The sequence below is a fragment of the Diadema antillarum genome, unplaced genomic scaffold (genome assembly GCF_040938485.1).
Source record: "Diadema antillarum isolate AM-2024a unplaced genomic scaffold, OU_Dant_1.0 seq00000300_RagTag, whole genome shotgun sequence".
In the NCBI taxonomy this organism is placed as follows: domain Eukaryota; kingdom Metazoa; phylum Echinodermata; class Echinoidea; order Diadematoida; family Diadematidae; genus Diadema; species Diadema antillarum.
This window is the reverse complement of record NW_027271323.1, coordinates 1,254,732-1,268,401: the sequence shown is the minus strand read 5'-3', so window position 1 is coordinate 1,268,401 and position 13,670 is coordinate 1,254,732. Positions and strand designations below refer to the sequence as shown.

At 48.0% G+C, this 13,670-nt stretch overlaps 1 protein-coding gene across 1 annotated transcript in view; it reads left to right on the top strand.

Annotated features, from left to right (window-relative positions):
* The window catches only part of LOC139730272 (uncharacterized), an 83,150-nt gene that overhangs the window by 46,484 nt on the left and 22,996 nt on the right, over positions 1–13,670 (top strand). Inside the window, exons 21-23 of the mRNA XM_071641151.1 lie at positions 2,110–2,298; positions 2,667–2,855; positions 11,023–11,223. Of these exons, the coding sequence (XP_071497252.1) occupies positions 2,110–2,298; positions 2,667–2,855; positions 11,023–11,223 (579 nt within the window). The remainder of the gene's footprint in view (positions 1–2,109; positions 2,299–2,666; positions 2,856–11,022; positions 11,224–13,670) is intronic.

The following is a 13,670-nucleotide window of genomic DNA, read 5'->3' as shown; positions in this document are numbered from 1 at the left end:
GAAATTTTAAATGTTTTTACAAACAAATCGTTGTGTGCTCATAAACTCCAAAGTTCTATTCTATAAACCCAGCCACTTTCATATTCTATGCAACAACTTTGAACGTTTATTTAACAAGACGAAGCTAAGATTCAGCATATCAGTTTTTTGCTTTTCACTTTAAGCAGATACATTACGTATAATTCAGGGCATCCACGGTGACAAATAATGTTATGTAAAACAAAGTGTTCATAAAACAATTCTGCATAGAATGATGCTTCCATAAAAAATTAAAGTTATGTTCAAATGAAGAATATTCAGTAGAAATTGCTTTGTAACTTCACCGGCAGATTCATTTACGGTACGTCAGATATGTTACCAAACTTTGAAAGAGTAAAAAGTAGTTTATGAAACGCTTCCTAGAAAAGTTTCAGTGTTCTGTTGCATATTTATTCTAGTGTTTTTCAACATATGAAGAACTACTCAAGATTCATTGATAAGTTGAACAATTATTTATTCATTTTCATTGAAAGGGATGAGCCAAATACGTTACCATAGGTCATACAACTGTTTAGCATATCGACTTCATAGAGACTGTACCTACTTCCTTCTAAGTGCCTGCAAAAATATATTTTTTAAACCTTGTTTGCATTATCCATCAAAACTTAATGAATATTTATAGTCAGATGGATAAATACATTCAGACGTAAGATGAGAGTATTCTGTGAATGAAGAACTCAGCTTTCACAATTAGGGCTCTTTTCCACTACATTTCATAGTTTAAATATTTCGTACAATGTTTAAAATGGTTAATTTGGGCTTACATCATTCATTTTTACATCAATTCATGAGGTAAATAATTAAACAGGTGATATTTATTAATTCATACACAACTAAAATTATTACTTATATTTTACCAGATACGCTACCAAAGGTGATTCGATGTTTTTCAATAGTTATTTCCCCAGGAAAGCAATTCATATTTGTTTCCTGTGGAAATTCCAGATCGGATCGTTCCCTTTGCATGATTTGTGGGATTCGAAACTTTATTTGTAAGCGAAATTTGCTAAAAATACAAAGTGAATCTTACGGTTATATTTCATTTCAGCAAAAAGCATATTTCAACCTACCACACAGAAATAATTTCTACCAATTAGCAAGGGATGACAACATCTTTACCTCTCAAAAAACCCCAATATCTTTAGGGGGGACAGATGTCTTTTCCTGAACAGAAATTGGATCAAAACAATAAATTTAATTCAGAGTTAGGAGTCCATTACAACATGTAAATTTGCGGTAACGTATTTGATTGGTGATCAAAAATCATACATGATGCTCTATTTCAATTCATTTTTACTCAATGAATGGCCATCATTTAGAATGTTCCACTTTTTGTTTCGTATTTGACCGGTTTTGAAGTTTCCTAAAACACATCTTTGAATGTATTACTTTGTGGTTGATTTTTCGGTTTTACTCACATGGAATTGAACACTTAATCTGAGAATGGCCCACAAGCTGTTATATTTTCGCGAGGGTTTAATTTTTGCGAATTTAACTACACGTCAAAATGTCTCCACACGCTAGGGCAATGACGCATTTAAGTTAGCATAAGCAGCAATAAGCGAAAACAACATCTCGTGAAAATGTCTATGGCCTCCTCATTCGCGAAAATATCTGTACGCGAAAATAACAGCGTATACAGTATGTGTACAGCAGAGCTACCAAGTCTCACGCATTCTGCGTGAGACTCAAGCATTTTGGGGTCATCTCACGATCTCACGCATGGCACCCATTTTTCTCACGCATCAGGCGAAGTCTGCAACTTGGGCCTATGATAATGAGCATAGCTCAAAAGACTAAAGTGATACATGTGTAGTTGCAAATGAAGGTATATTTCCCTTTTGTCTTATAGTCACTTAAGTATGCACCTGATCGCACCATTAAGAGCTAAAAATTGAAAAAGCTCCCTACTGTGGGACTCGGGCCACAGGGGGGAAAAAAACCCTCCCAACACCCTCGCTCACGCGCACATTCGCATGCCGAGATGCCGAGATGCCGAGATGAACTTGGCATCCCTGGTACAGATCTTCTCATGAATTATGGCTTTTTCTACCCCTTTGGTCTTTGCAGTTCATCGTTGCAGTGTTCAGCAGCCCCTGCCCCATGGCTCGGTGGTTGGCTGCCAAGACCCCTACGTGGGAAATCAGTGCAACTTTGCCTGTGATGTGGGATACGACCTGGTTGGCCCAGCCATGGTATCATGTGACCTATCACCTGATATGAGACCCATCTGGAGTGATGCAATTCCAGTTTGTCAAGGTGGGTGTGTTAAAAACCACATGTATCTTGTTCTTGCATTGACAAGTTCTGTCAAATGCTTAATATTGCAACTATATATACCCCCATCTCTGATGATTATAACTATGTGGATATTAGCTGAATGTATGACTGTCTTGTGTAAAATGATTACCTTGTTTCAGCAGCTCTACACTCCAGAGTTGGAAGGGAATTGGAACAGGAAAAAAGTGTCATTGTGAGCTTATTGAGACTGATATGATAAACCAAAGGAATATGTATGTAGCAATTGCAAAAAAAAAAAAGAAGAAGAGAAAAATATATATTCAGGATACCTATTGACATACCTTAAAGCCAATGCTTTGTATTTCTTTGCACTCGTCTCTACATAGTGCGAACATGTCCGCCCCTACCTGTCCAACCACCTGCAACAGTGTCCGGATGTGGGCGGCCAGGTATTCCTGCTCCATATGCCACAGTGTGCACCTTCCGCTGCCCACCAGGCTACCAAGGGGTGGGACCAAATGCTACGAGGTGCCAGGCAGACAGGGTGTGGTCCTCAACCAACTTTATCTGTGAACGTGAGTCACAACATTCCCTGGGGAAAGCAAATAGAATTTTAATTTTCCGAACTCTATACCATCATCTCGTAATATGCACCATGTTTGATAATTTTCAGTCCCGTCATTAGTTAAAGACAGAAAGTTTCTCGTCAGTCTCATAAAAAAGTTCCAGCCAATTACTTCTTATGTTTGCCATCAAGTGTAAAACAAACAGTTGTGTTTCTGCTTTTATTATCTACATCAGTACATCTGACCACCTATCTGTTATAGTATGCTATTATCCCGATAATTGCCCTAACATCGAACAAAGAAACTTTTACACAGTAAGCCTACCTTACACCGCCCGTGTCCCCCAGGCCGCACGCACGTCCGCCCGTACGCACGTCCGCCCGTACGCACGTAACCAGTCACCCGCCATGACTCTTCCTCTTCCCTGTTCGCCCACCATCGCGTTTAGACGTGTTTTCGATCTCTCGTGATAACCCGACTGCATCAGCGGGATCCCCCAGCAATCAGGCAATATCTTTCCTTATTTTTGCTCCTTGATTGTTGTATCACATTTGTAGATCGTTTTTGTCATCATTTGTTACCGAGAAAGGGGCGAAATCGTGAATTTTATTTCGATCCAAACCTCCGCGGTTTTGTTTCGCGCTGCCCCATACGTTTGTATGGTGTGTGCACCGTGCCTCGCTTCTCGCCACGCACTGGCGGGTTTTTTCCCCCTTTCTCGTCTTAGCCTACCTCGGTTCGGCTTTTTGTCGTTCCTTTTATGTTTTTTCCTCCTCCCGTTCATGCTTTTATACCTTCTCGGGAGTTTTTTGGTGTTTTTTGACCTTTTTGAAGGTGTTAGAAACATCGAGGTTTCTTCGTAGGCTCTACGCCGTGAGTTAGTATCTCGTTACCGTAGTTAGCCTATGGCTGGCCGTGGGTGGCCGTCTTCGCCATGCTTGGGCTATGGCACGCCATTAGCGTCATTATTACCGATCGTTGACCTATGGCAAGCCCTTTGGCCATATTTACTCAACTTGTAGTCGTATGGCACGCCATTAGGGTCCTTATTATGGTTTGTAGACCTTATGGCTAGCCCTTTGGGACTTAATTGCACCTTGTCTTTGGGTTTTCGTCCCCAGACTCGGTTCCGTGCATGTTTCATGTGTGTCGTGCCCCCCTTAGGCCTTTATTGAGGTGGCCCACGCCTATGGCGCGCCTCTGGGGCTTCTTTTATATTTCGATTGGGTGTTTTTCTCACCCTTTTCGCACATGTTTCATGTTTGTTTACTGTCTCTTGGGTATTTTATGCTGAGCCTTCAACGATAATTTTGTCGGCCCAGCTCGGCCCAATTCCCGCCCCTTGTCTTGTACGCTTTTAAGCCTACTTTGACTTGGTTTTTGAGTCCCTTGTTTTAACATACACTTTCTTGTAAAGATACTTGTATGTTTATTCATGTCTACATTTTCTTTATGTTGTTGCTAACTGAGTCCTCTTCTCTTTTATACAGGATGACTCTTAGATGCACTTCTTGTCGCCGGGCCATTCCAGATTGGGACGCACATCCAGTTTGCGCTTTGCATCGCACGTGCACCCGATCTAGTCCCTGTCCCACGTGCTCCACTTGGTCAGACCCCTTGTGGGCCACGTTGGAGGCTTGGCTATCCTCCCACCCCCCCATACTTAGGGCTCCGGCCCTGGTTCCGTCCGGGGCCGCACGGCCGACGGACTCAGAGCTTTCTGCTCGGAACCCCCTCGCGGAGGGAGTCTCTTTGCCGGTCCCTGAACCGGAGGGGCTCGGATCCGGCTCCGCCGATCCGCCCCTTGAGATTCTCGCTTCTGAGGGAAGTGATTCGGGGGAGGAGGGTGGTCGTCCTTGGCGACCTGACCGGAGTTTGGCTGGCCTCTCGTCCCCCGGCCCTAGCCGGCCCATGGTGACAGAGAGCGGTGGGGTGCCGCCACGAGCGCCTTCGCTCATGCGAGCCGCCCCCACCCCGCCTGCTCGCAGCCCTGCGGCTGCAGCGGCGTCCAGCCTCGGCCCCGCCCGTTCCCCACCACCCGGCTCTCTCGGGCCGGCGGCGGCGGGGTTCGGGAGCGGTGGTGCGCCAGCTGCGGGTCCGCCCCGGCTGCCCACCACGCGGGCCCCCTCCTCCCTCCGACTCGGCCAGCACCCCAGGGTGCATGGCCCTAGGTTGGTAACTGCCCGCGCTCCTAGCAAGCCGGCACCTACCACCACTGGGACCCTCCCCGGCCCGTCCGCTCGGGCGGCGCCGGTTGAGCCTCCCGCTCGGGACTGGCAGCTTTCGGCGGCGTCCTCGACCGGCACCCCACCGGCCGGACAGCCCTTAAGCTCGTCCCTTGGGACTCTGAAGAGGAAGAAGAAGGCTAAGAAAAGGCCTTCCACGGCCCCTTCTGCCTCTCCCTCTTCCAAGAAGTCCAAAACCTCGGGCAAAAAGAAGAAGAAGGCTCCTAAGGCTCAACCTAGTGAAGCTGAACTCTTTGAGGTGTTCAGCCGCTTCGCAGAGAGCCGAGGCTGGTCGCTCCCCGGCCTTCCGGCCGAATCGACCGCTGCTTCTTCAGTGCCCATGGCCCCACTGCCGCCACGCGGGGAGCTCATAGCCGGCACGAGCCGTGCTCCCGTGGCACTAGGGGCTCCGCCCGGGGAGGAAACTTTCCTCTCTCAGGCAGAGAGCCTTCGACTGCATCGCCCGGCCCCGGCCGCTGTCAGTCAGGCTGCGGTAGCTACCTCTACTGGTGGTCTGCTCTTACCGCCCCCTATCCCACGCCCTGCCTCGGGCCTGACGGCCCGTTCCTTGTTGGACGATAGCGCACTGCCAGCGGAGACTTTCTCCCCAGCACTAGCGCCTCCCCCTTTCCCACCCCTCTCTGATCAACTCGGGGTACCTGCCTCAGAGTCTGACCCCTCTTCAGAGTGGGAGTCTATGTCCACCTCATCGGCGGCGCCCTCCCTGATTGGGACCGAGGCCCCGCCTGGTTTGAAACACCTCAGTGAGGAGGCGGAAGCCTTGCTCCTCCGCTACCTGGAAGAGTTTTATACGGTCCGCCCGGACCCTGCGGAGCAACAGCCCCAGGCGTCCCGACTCTTCCGGGGGGGATCGGGTACTCATCCCGGCATTCCACTCACAGCCGACTTCAAGGATGAGTACGGGCGCATCGCTCGTGAACCGTCCCCCAGGGGTGGCCCTCCTGGTTTGAGAAGAGCGTTCACTTTTCAACCGGGCGACATGGCCCGTTTTCTGTCCCCAGAGACGCTATCCCCCGAGCTGCTTGCTCTAGGCGATTACGTGGGGAAGGTCAACCCCCTACGCAGACGCTCCTTTCTTGAGGAAGACAAGAGGTGGACGCATATGTCCATCTTGGCCAGATCCACGATGCGTCTGGCAGCGTACGCGGGTGCTCTGACCAATTTGGCCGTACAAGCAGACGACCTGCGGGTCTCTCCAGAAGACAGGCAGTTGCTCGACGCACTGCTTATGTCTATCTCGGAACAACTGTGGAAACAGTCTACCCGTGCAGCCTTGTACACGACTCGTCGTCGCAGGAACCTGGCTCTAGAAGCACTGGGTTTTTCAGCTAGACAGCGGGTTCAGCTGACCGCTGACATGCCCTGCGAGGGCCCCTTTCTGTTCTCAGGTCAGTTTGCCCCTCGGATCAGGGATGAGTTAGCTAGGTGCCAACAGGCCCGTGAATTGGCCACGCAGCTCAGATCCGTCCAACCACGAGCCCCCCGACCCCGCGGGGCCGCTCGCCCCTCGGCGGGACCCCCCGCGTAACGGTCACCTTGCCTCCCCCTAAGCCGCCCCGCCGCTCCGGCCGCGGGCGCCGCAGTCACAGGGGTAGAGACAGACAGCGAGGATCAACCCGCCCGGCCGCCAGGGGCCGCGGCGGCTTTTGACTCCTTGCCCCGAGCGCTTCAGGCCCCCCCAGCCGGGGTGGGCGGCCGCCTTCAGGCCTTCCAGCCGGCCTGGGCGGCCATTACGGACGACGCCTTCGTGCTCTCCGTTGTAGGCGGTGGCTTCTCCATCGAGCTCGCCACTCCCTTACCCGGAGGCGTCATCCGTCTTTCCCCCCCTCGCTTGCCTCCCCTCAGACACAGAGGCATGGCGGCCGAGATCGCCGCCCTCTTAGCGAAGGGGGCAGTGGAACGGATCCGCGACCACCTGCGGTTATCCCTTTCCCCTACCTTTCTGGTTCCCAAGCGCTCGGGGAGCTTTCGCCTCATTCTCAACCTCAAGAGAATAAACAGGCACATCCGTACGGAACATTTTCGAATGGAGACATTGGCGTCCATACTCCCTTGCCTCAGACCGGGAGATTGGGAGAAGTCGGAGCTCGTGCCCACACAACGCCCAACCTTCCTGGGTGCAGTGATAGACATCCCCCGTCAGCTGGCGCGCCCCAGCCCAGCTCGGGTGTCTACGATCATATCTGCCGCCCGCCGTTTCAGACGGCAGCGACGAGTCCCTGCCAGATCCTTCCTTCAGTTCCTAGGATATCTGGCGAGCCTGGTCGATGTGCTGCCGGACTGTCGACTGCACATGCGCCCCCTGCAGATCCATCTGCTCAGTCATTTCCATCCGTCTCGGGACCCCTTGACGAAAATGGTTCCCCTGCCCCCGGCCACCCGCCTGTTATTCAGGCGATGGTGTTGCCCGGAGTTTCTGAGCAGGGGCAGCCCTCTGCAGCCCCCCCATCCCTCGCTCACAGTGACTACCGATGCATCCCACAAGGGTTGGGGCGGTCACTGTCAGGGGCTCCATGCCTATGGGGACTGGTGCCTTTCGGCTACCCTCCCCCACATCAATGTGCTGGAGTTTCAAGCGGTTATCCTGAGCCTCCACCACTTCTTACCTCTACTCCAAAACCAGACTGTGTTGATCCGCACAGACAATGTCACAGTGGCGGCATACATCAACAAGCAGGGCGGCACGCATTCCCCACGCTTGAACGCCCTCGCTGCCACACTGTGGAGATGGTGCAGGCGCAGGGGGATTTTTCCCATGGCCTCGTATATACCGGGCAGGGACAACCTCATTGCGGACTTCCTGTCCCGAGGCCGGGTCCTCCCCTCCGAGTGGAGACTCGACCCGCTTATCATGAGCCGACTGGTGAATCAGATGCCACCACTGGAGGTGGATCTCTTTGCCTCGGAGCTGAATGCTCAGCTACCCAGGTACTGCACGAGAGTGCAGGACCCCGCAGCCTGGCGGCTGGACGCCTTCTCCTTCCAGTGGAAGGGATTCAGAGGCTATGCGTTCCCACCCTTCCCCCTCATTCCCCGCGTCCTGCGCAAGATCAGGCGGGACCAGGCTACCATCCTCCTTATAGCCCCCTGGTGGCCAAGGAGGTCTTGGTTCCTAGAGCTCACAAACCTACTGGTGGGGAGCCCAAGGCTCCTTCCAGCTCGCCCAGATCTAATAGCGCAGCCGGTGTCGGGAGCTCTACATCCCCGACCGAGCTCTCTCCACCTGATTGCCTGGCCCTTATCAGGGAATCCGGTACTCAGGCGGGCTTGTCAGAACGAGTTGCTTCACTCGTTGCCCGCAGCCGGAGAGAATCCACCCGGGAGGCTTACAATTCCCGTTTGGCTGGATACTATTCCTGGTGCCAATCTCACGGGGTGGATCCCCGTTCAGCCCCTCTAAGAGATGTGGCGGACTTTTTGGTTTCCCTCTTTGACAGAGGCTTAACCATCTCTACCATTAGGGGGTATCGCTCCGCCATCGCGGCAGTGCATACTGGCTTCGAGGATGGGTCCACTATATCCACTGCCCCCGCCCTCTCAGGCTTACTTCGCGCCTTTTTCTTGGAACGCCCCCCGACGAGGAGATTGCTCCCTTCCTGGAGCCTTCCCCGTGTGCTAGAGGCGCTTGCCAGGTCGCCTTTCGAACCCTTGGCCGAAGCCTCCCTTAGGGATTTAACCATCAAAACGGTTTTTCTCTTGGCTATCGCATCTGGGCAGCGCCGTAGTGCGCTGCATGCTTTGTCTACCCTGCAGGGCCACATACGGTGGGAACGGGCTGGTGTGAGGCTAATCCCTAGCCCTTCGTATGTGGCCAAAAATCAGACAGCAGCCTCCAGTCCGGTTGAGATCTTCATCCAACCTCTGGCCGCTCATTCCTCTGTCGCAGAGGACAAGGTCTGGTGTCCGGTACGGGCCCTGAAATATTACTGCGCCCGTACCAAGGACCGACGCTCCGGGGATCAACTATTTGTAGTGACTAAGGAGCCCTTCTCTGCTGCCTCTAAAGACACCATATCGAAGTGGATTGTTGCCGCTATCAAAGCGGCTGGCTCAGAGGCTCTCTCCCCGGGGGTAGCGCCTCGCGCTCATGACACTCGCGGGATCAGCGCCTCCTGGGCCTTATTCGCAGGAGTGTCGGTTGAGGAGATCCAAAGAGCAGCCTATTGGCGTTCTCCCAATTCTTTCATTTCTTTCTATCTGCGGGACGTTCCCGCTGCTGTGCCCTCCTTCTCTAGGGCTGCCCTTTTGTCAGCGGCGAAGTCCCGTTGATTACACCGCCTTACAGCCAAGCCTCCCTTGTTAGTCCGTGTCGGTCTAGCATACTATAACAGATAGGTGGTCAGATGTACTGATGTAGATCATGAGGATCAGGCGTGATCCTCTTATCTACGAGGTACATCGACCACCTATCTGTGTCCCCCCCTCCTTCCCCTCGCCTCGCGGCGCGACTTGACTGTGTGTCCCGTTTGCGGGTGACCTGGTTGTGTGGAACTGGAGGAAGAGTCATGGCGGGTGACTGGTTACGTGCGTACGGGCGGACGTGCGTGCGGCCTGGGGGACACGGGCGGTGTAAGGTAGGCTTACTGTGTAAAAGTTTCTTTGTTCGATGTTAGGGCAATTATCGGGATAATAGCATACTATAACAGATAGGTGGTCGATGTACCTCGTAGATAAGAGGATCACGCCTGATCCTCATGTTCTTCTACTTCAGAAAGATATTACATAATCTGGTAACCTCTTTCACATTCATATAAAATGCTTACAAACAAACCTGTATCTTGTCTCCCTATCTTTATGTGTCTATAGGCCTATGTATGTATGTCCACCTTTCCTTCATTAATACCACTCTTATGCTCACATTTCCAAAAATTGGAACATTTACTTATTGTACCAGTATGCAGAAAACTTACCAGTGGAAGTAAAGCAGAGATGCACAGCTCTCACTGTTAACTGATTCACTATGCCATGCTCTTTTTCCACATTTTGCAAATTCTGTATATGTGACACTGCACCTCAAAACAAACAAAAAGTCGCCCGACATGAATTTTTAGATAAGACCATATTCTGAAAGAGCAGACTCTAAGCTTTAAAATGATGTATAACTCAAATCAAATGGACTCTCTTAACCTATCTAAATATTGGAAAGAAAGCACAAACTCAGGAAAAGTGTGAACTGAGAAAAGAGGCTCTGAAGTACAGTGTCTATTCAAGCGCTTAATCTTTACCAAACCGTGCTGGCTGTGTGATGAATGGGACAAAAAAACAGGAAGTAAACCACCAGAGTAACAACAATGAAGGGATTATTAGATTAAACTGAAATTTAGCATGCCTCATTAACACATTTTGTCCATAATTAATGCCAACTTTCAAAGCAGTAGCACTATCCTTTCAAAAGTTATTAGAGTTGAAAGTGAAGAGTGTGGACAAGGTTTTTCAGAAATGAAAAAGGGATTCTAAAGACACACCTAATCACACTATTCTACCAAAAATGTTCGAGATAAACTGCTAAAAAAACACACTTTCCTGCCCGTTTTATGACACCAAATTTTAGCATAATGTAAAAGAAGACCCGCTCTTTCAGAAAATATGAAAAAGTCAAGTTCGGCTAGGTTGACCCATTTCACTTATTTTCAGTCCTCACGCAAAATCAGTGTGTGCGACTTTATGTTCGTTTTGAGGTGCACGGTCACATATTATATAGCGAATAATCAAAATATCAATTTATGCTGCTGGATCTTTGCAGAGAGCAGGCCTTTCTCAGCAAATTGTAACTGTGAATAAGTAGTGAAAGCCTACCTGTCCCTACCCTTAAAATTTGCCTTAGGTCACTCCAACCAATTTAATGAATGTATAGAGACCAATAGACAAAGAGAAGTATTGACTAAATCTTTATACCTTGTAAATCCGTTCCCCATGTGTCTTACCTGCAGGTAAAGCTTGTCCACCCCTCGTTGAGACTGCACAGATCACTATTGCACCGGCCTCGTGTCTCAATGACTCACGCTATGAGGATGTCTGTAACTTACAGTGTAGGACTCCTGGTTTTGAGATTGACCCGGCGCAGCTGAGCGAAACTGTTTGTTCAGCCAGCCAGACATGGACGAAAGATGTGAGCCAAGCCATTTGTGCAGGTGAGAGCTGCGTACTAGAATACAACAACTCACTCAAATGGTTAAGTTTGACCGGACGTTTGCTTGCCTTTCATATTAACTAACTACGGTGGACTCCCGTTACAATGAAGTCCTCGGGACAGGCAGATTTCTTTTGTTATAAAGAAATTTGGATATAAGCGAACAAATAAACAATAAAGATATATACATGTAGAGTAGATAATATTGCAGCCTAAATTATTACTTCGTTGTGAGCAGAATTTGGTTACAAATTTGCTGTGTGTGTATGCGACTGCATGTACATTATGCCTGCATGTGGCAAGATGGGAATTCCCTAGTAAAAAGCCAATTACAGCATCAGATTTCCTCACACCTGCTATACGTCATGATGATGTTATGATGTACGCGTAGCGCCATACATACTCCTAGCACACTCTCCCCACAAATGAGAGAAAAACATGTTTGAGGTTGAAGTTGCATTCATACAGACAAAATAGCAGGATAACGATTGCCATCCAAATGTCAGATTTTTTTTTTTTTTTTTGCGCCCATTCACACAGACAAAAATATTCCAATAATTATGCAGATTGGGACAGGTCCACCTTTATGTGGGTTGAGTGAATGCGGCAATATTGATAGAACACATTATTGAAAGATTGGAGAAAATCAGAGAATATCTTCAAAAGTTATGCATTTTCAAAGTATCTTCAGTCACCGCTGGATGAGAAGACTACTACAGTGTATGATGTCGGGTGCTGTTCGTTATTCCTAAGGTTCGCTATTCCGAAGGTTCGTTATTCCAAAGATTTGTTAATCCGAAACACACAAATTCCCTATACCTAGTGGTTCGTTAATCCGAAAATGAAAAAGGGTTCGTTGATCCGAACATTTGTGGCGTTATTCCGAAGGTTCGTTATTCCGAAGAATTGTTGATTCGAAAATGAAATTCGGAATAACGAATCTTCGGACTGAAGAGCCTTCGGAATAACGAACCTTCGGAATAACGAGCTGTAACCATGATGTCACTTGCATAGAACGATATAAGGAATATATAAAGGGAATTTCACAAAATTTTGTTTTTTGAAAAAATTGTCACTGACGTATGACATGTTAAGGTAATATTATTTCTCCTGCCTTCTGAAAGAGACAAGTCAAGGGCTCTTTTATTATACAAGAAAAGTGAAAATATGTTGAATTTTCTTCTCATCCAGCAGTAACTGAGTAGAAAAACTTTGAAAATTCATAACTTTTGAACAGGTTGTACGATTTTTCTCAAACTCTAACTGATGTGTTCAACTAATATTGCCGCATTCATTCAATCCACATAGCTATGAAGATGGATTTGTCCTTTAACCAAACTGCGCAATCCTGAAATGTACTGTAAAACAGTGACCTTTGCCTTGTATTAGTGTGCTGTTAAATTGTGTGAATGACATAGCAAAAAATCTTAAGATTTCTCCTCTATACTGTGGGTGCAAATTATTGTGCAGCAGTGTATATCTCAATTCAAATGAACACAATGGTTTCGAAACAGTCACACGATCTCTTGGGATTTGGATTGCGATGCCAATTGCGCTATTCAGTGGGATTTTCATGTCCACACTCAGGCAAAAACCTTGAGATTGGGATAGTAATGCAAGTCTCGAGATTTGTATCCTGCTAACTTGTGTTAGTGGGCATCCCGCCACAGTAAGCCCATAAAAGACTAATTTTCTCAAACAAGAGGAAATATCTGGAGCTACCAAAAATAAACTGTAAAGGCTATATATTAAAAGCAGTTCTAAAAGAGAGATCTTTGCGGTGATATTGTATATACAGTGTATGGTGTCCTGTGTGTTATAGCCAAAGTCACAACGAAACATCACTTAATACAAACTGTGATGTACATTTGTAAAAGTACTGTGGGTTTTATGGTTTCAAACCAAAGGGTTGCTGTACCTCATTTTCCATTTCAGTTTTTTGTTTTTTGTTTTTTTGTTTTTTTTCTACGGTGTATACTGTAAAAGTGGATACTTTTGTGTGAGTAATTTTTTGCGCTCAGCCGGGCAAGATGAGGTTTGCATGTTTTCAATTCCGTAGAATCACTAAGACATCAACTGCAAATGATCATACATTGTATATGACAAGCAAAAATATTTGTGTGCTTTTACAATTGTATTCTCGCACTAGTTTCTGGTTACGCAAACTGCTCAAAAATTTCAGCACTGCAAAATTTCCACTTTTACCGTATGCAGCGTAATACATGTACTGAATATTTATTCACCTTGCCATGATTTTTAACAGGCAGTGTTTCACACCCACAAAACACACAATGGGAAATCTCAAACATGGTAAAATTGGTTTACAAAAATGTAATTTTGCAAGACACATCATCATCGAAACAGCGTTGCTTACAATGTACATACAGTTGTATATATGTAAGTATCCAAAAATTTCAAGGCAAAGTCAAGCACTCTGAAATCAAACTC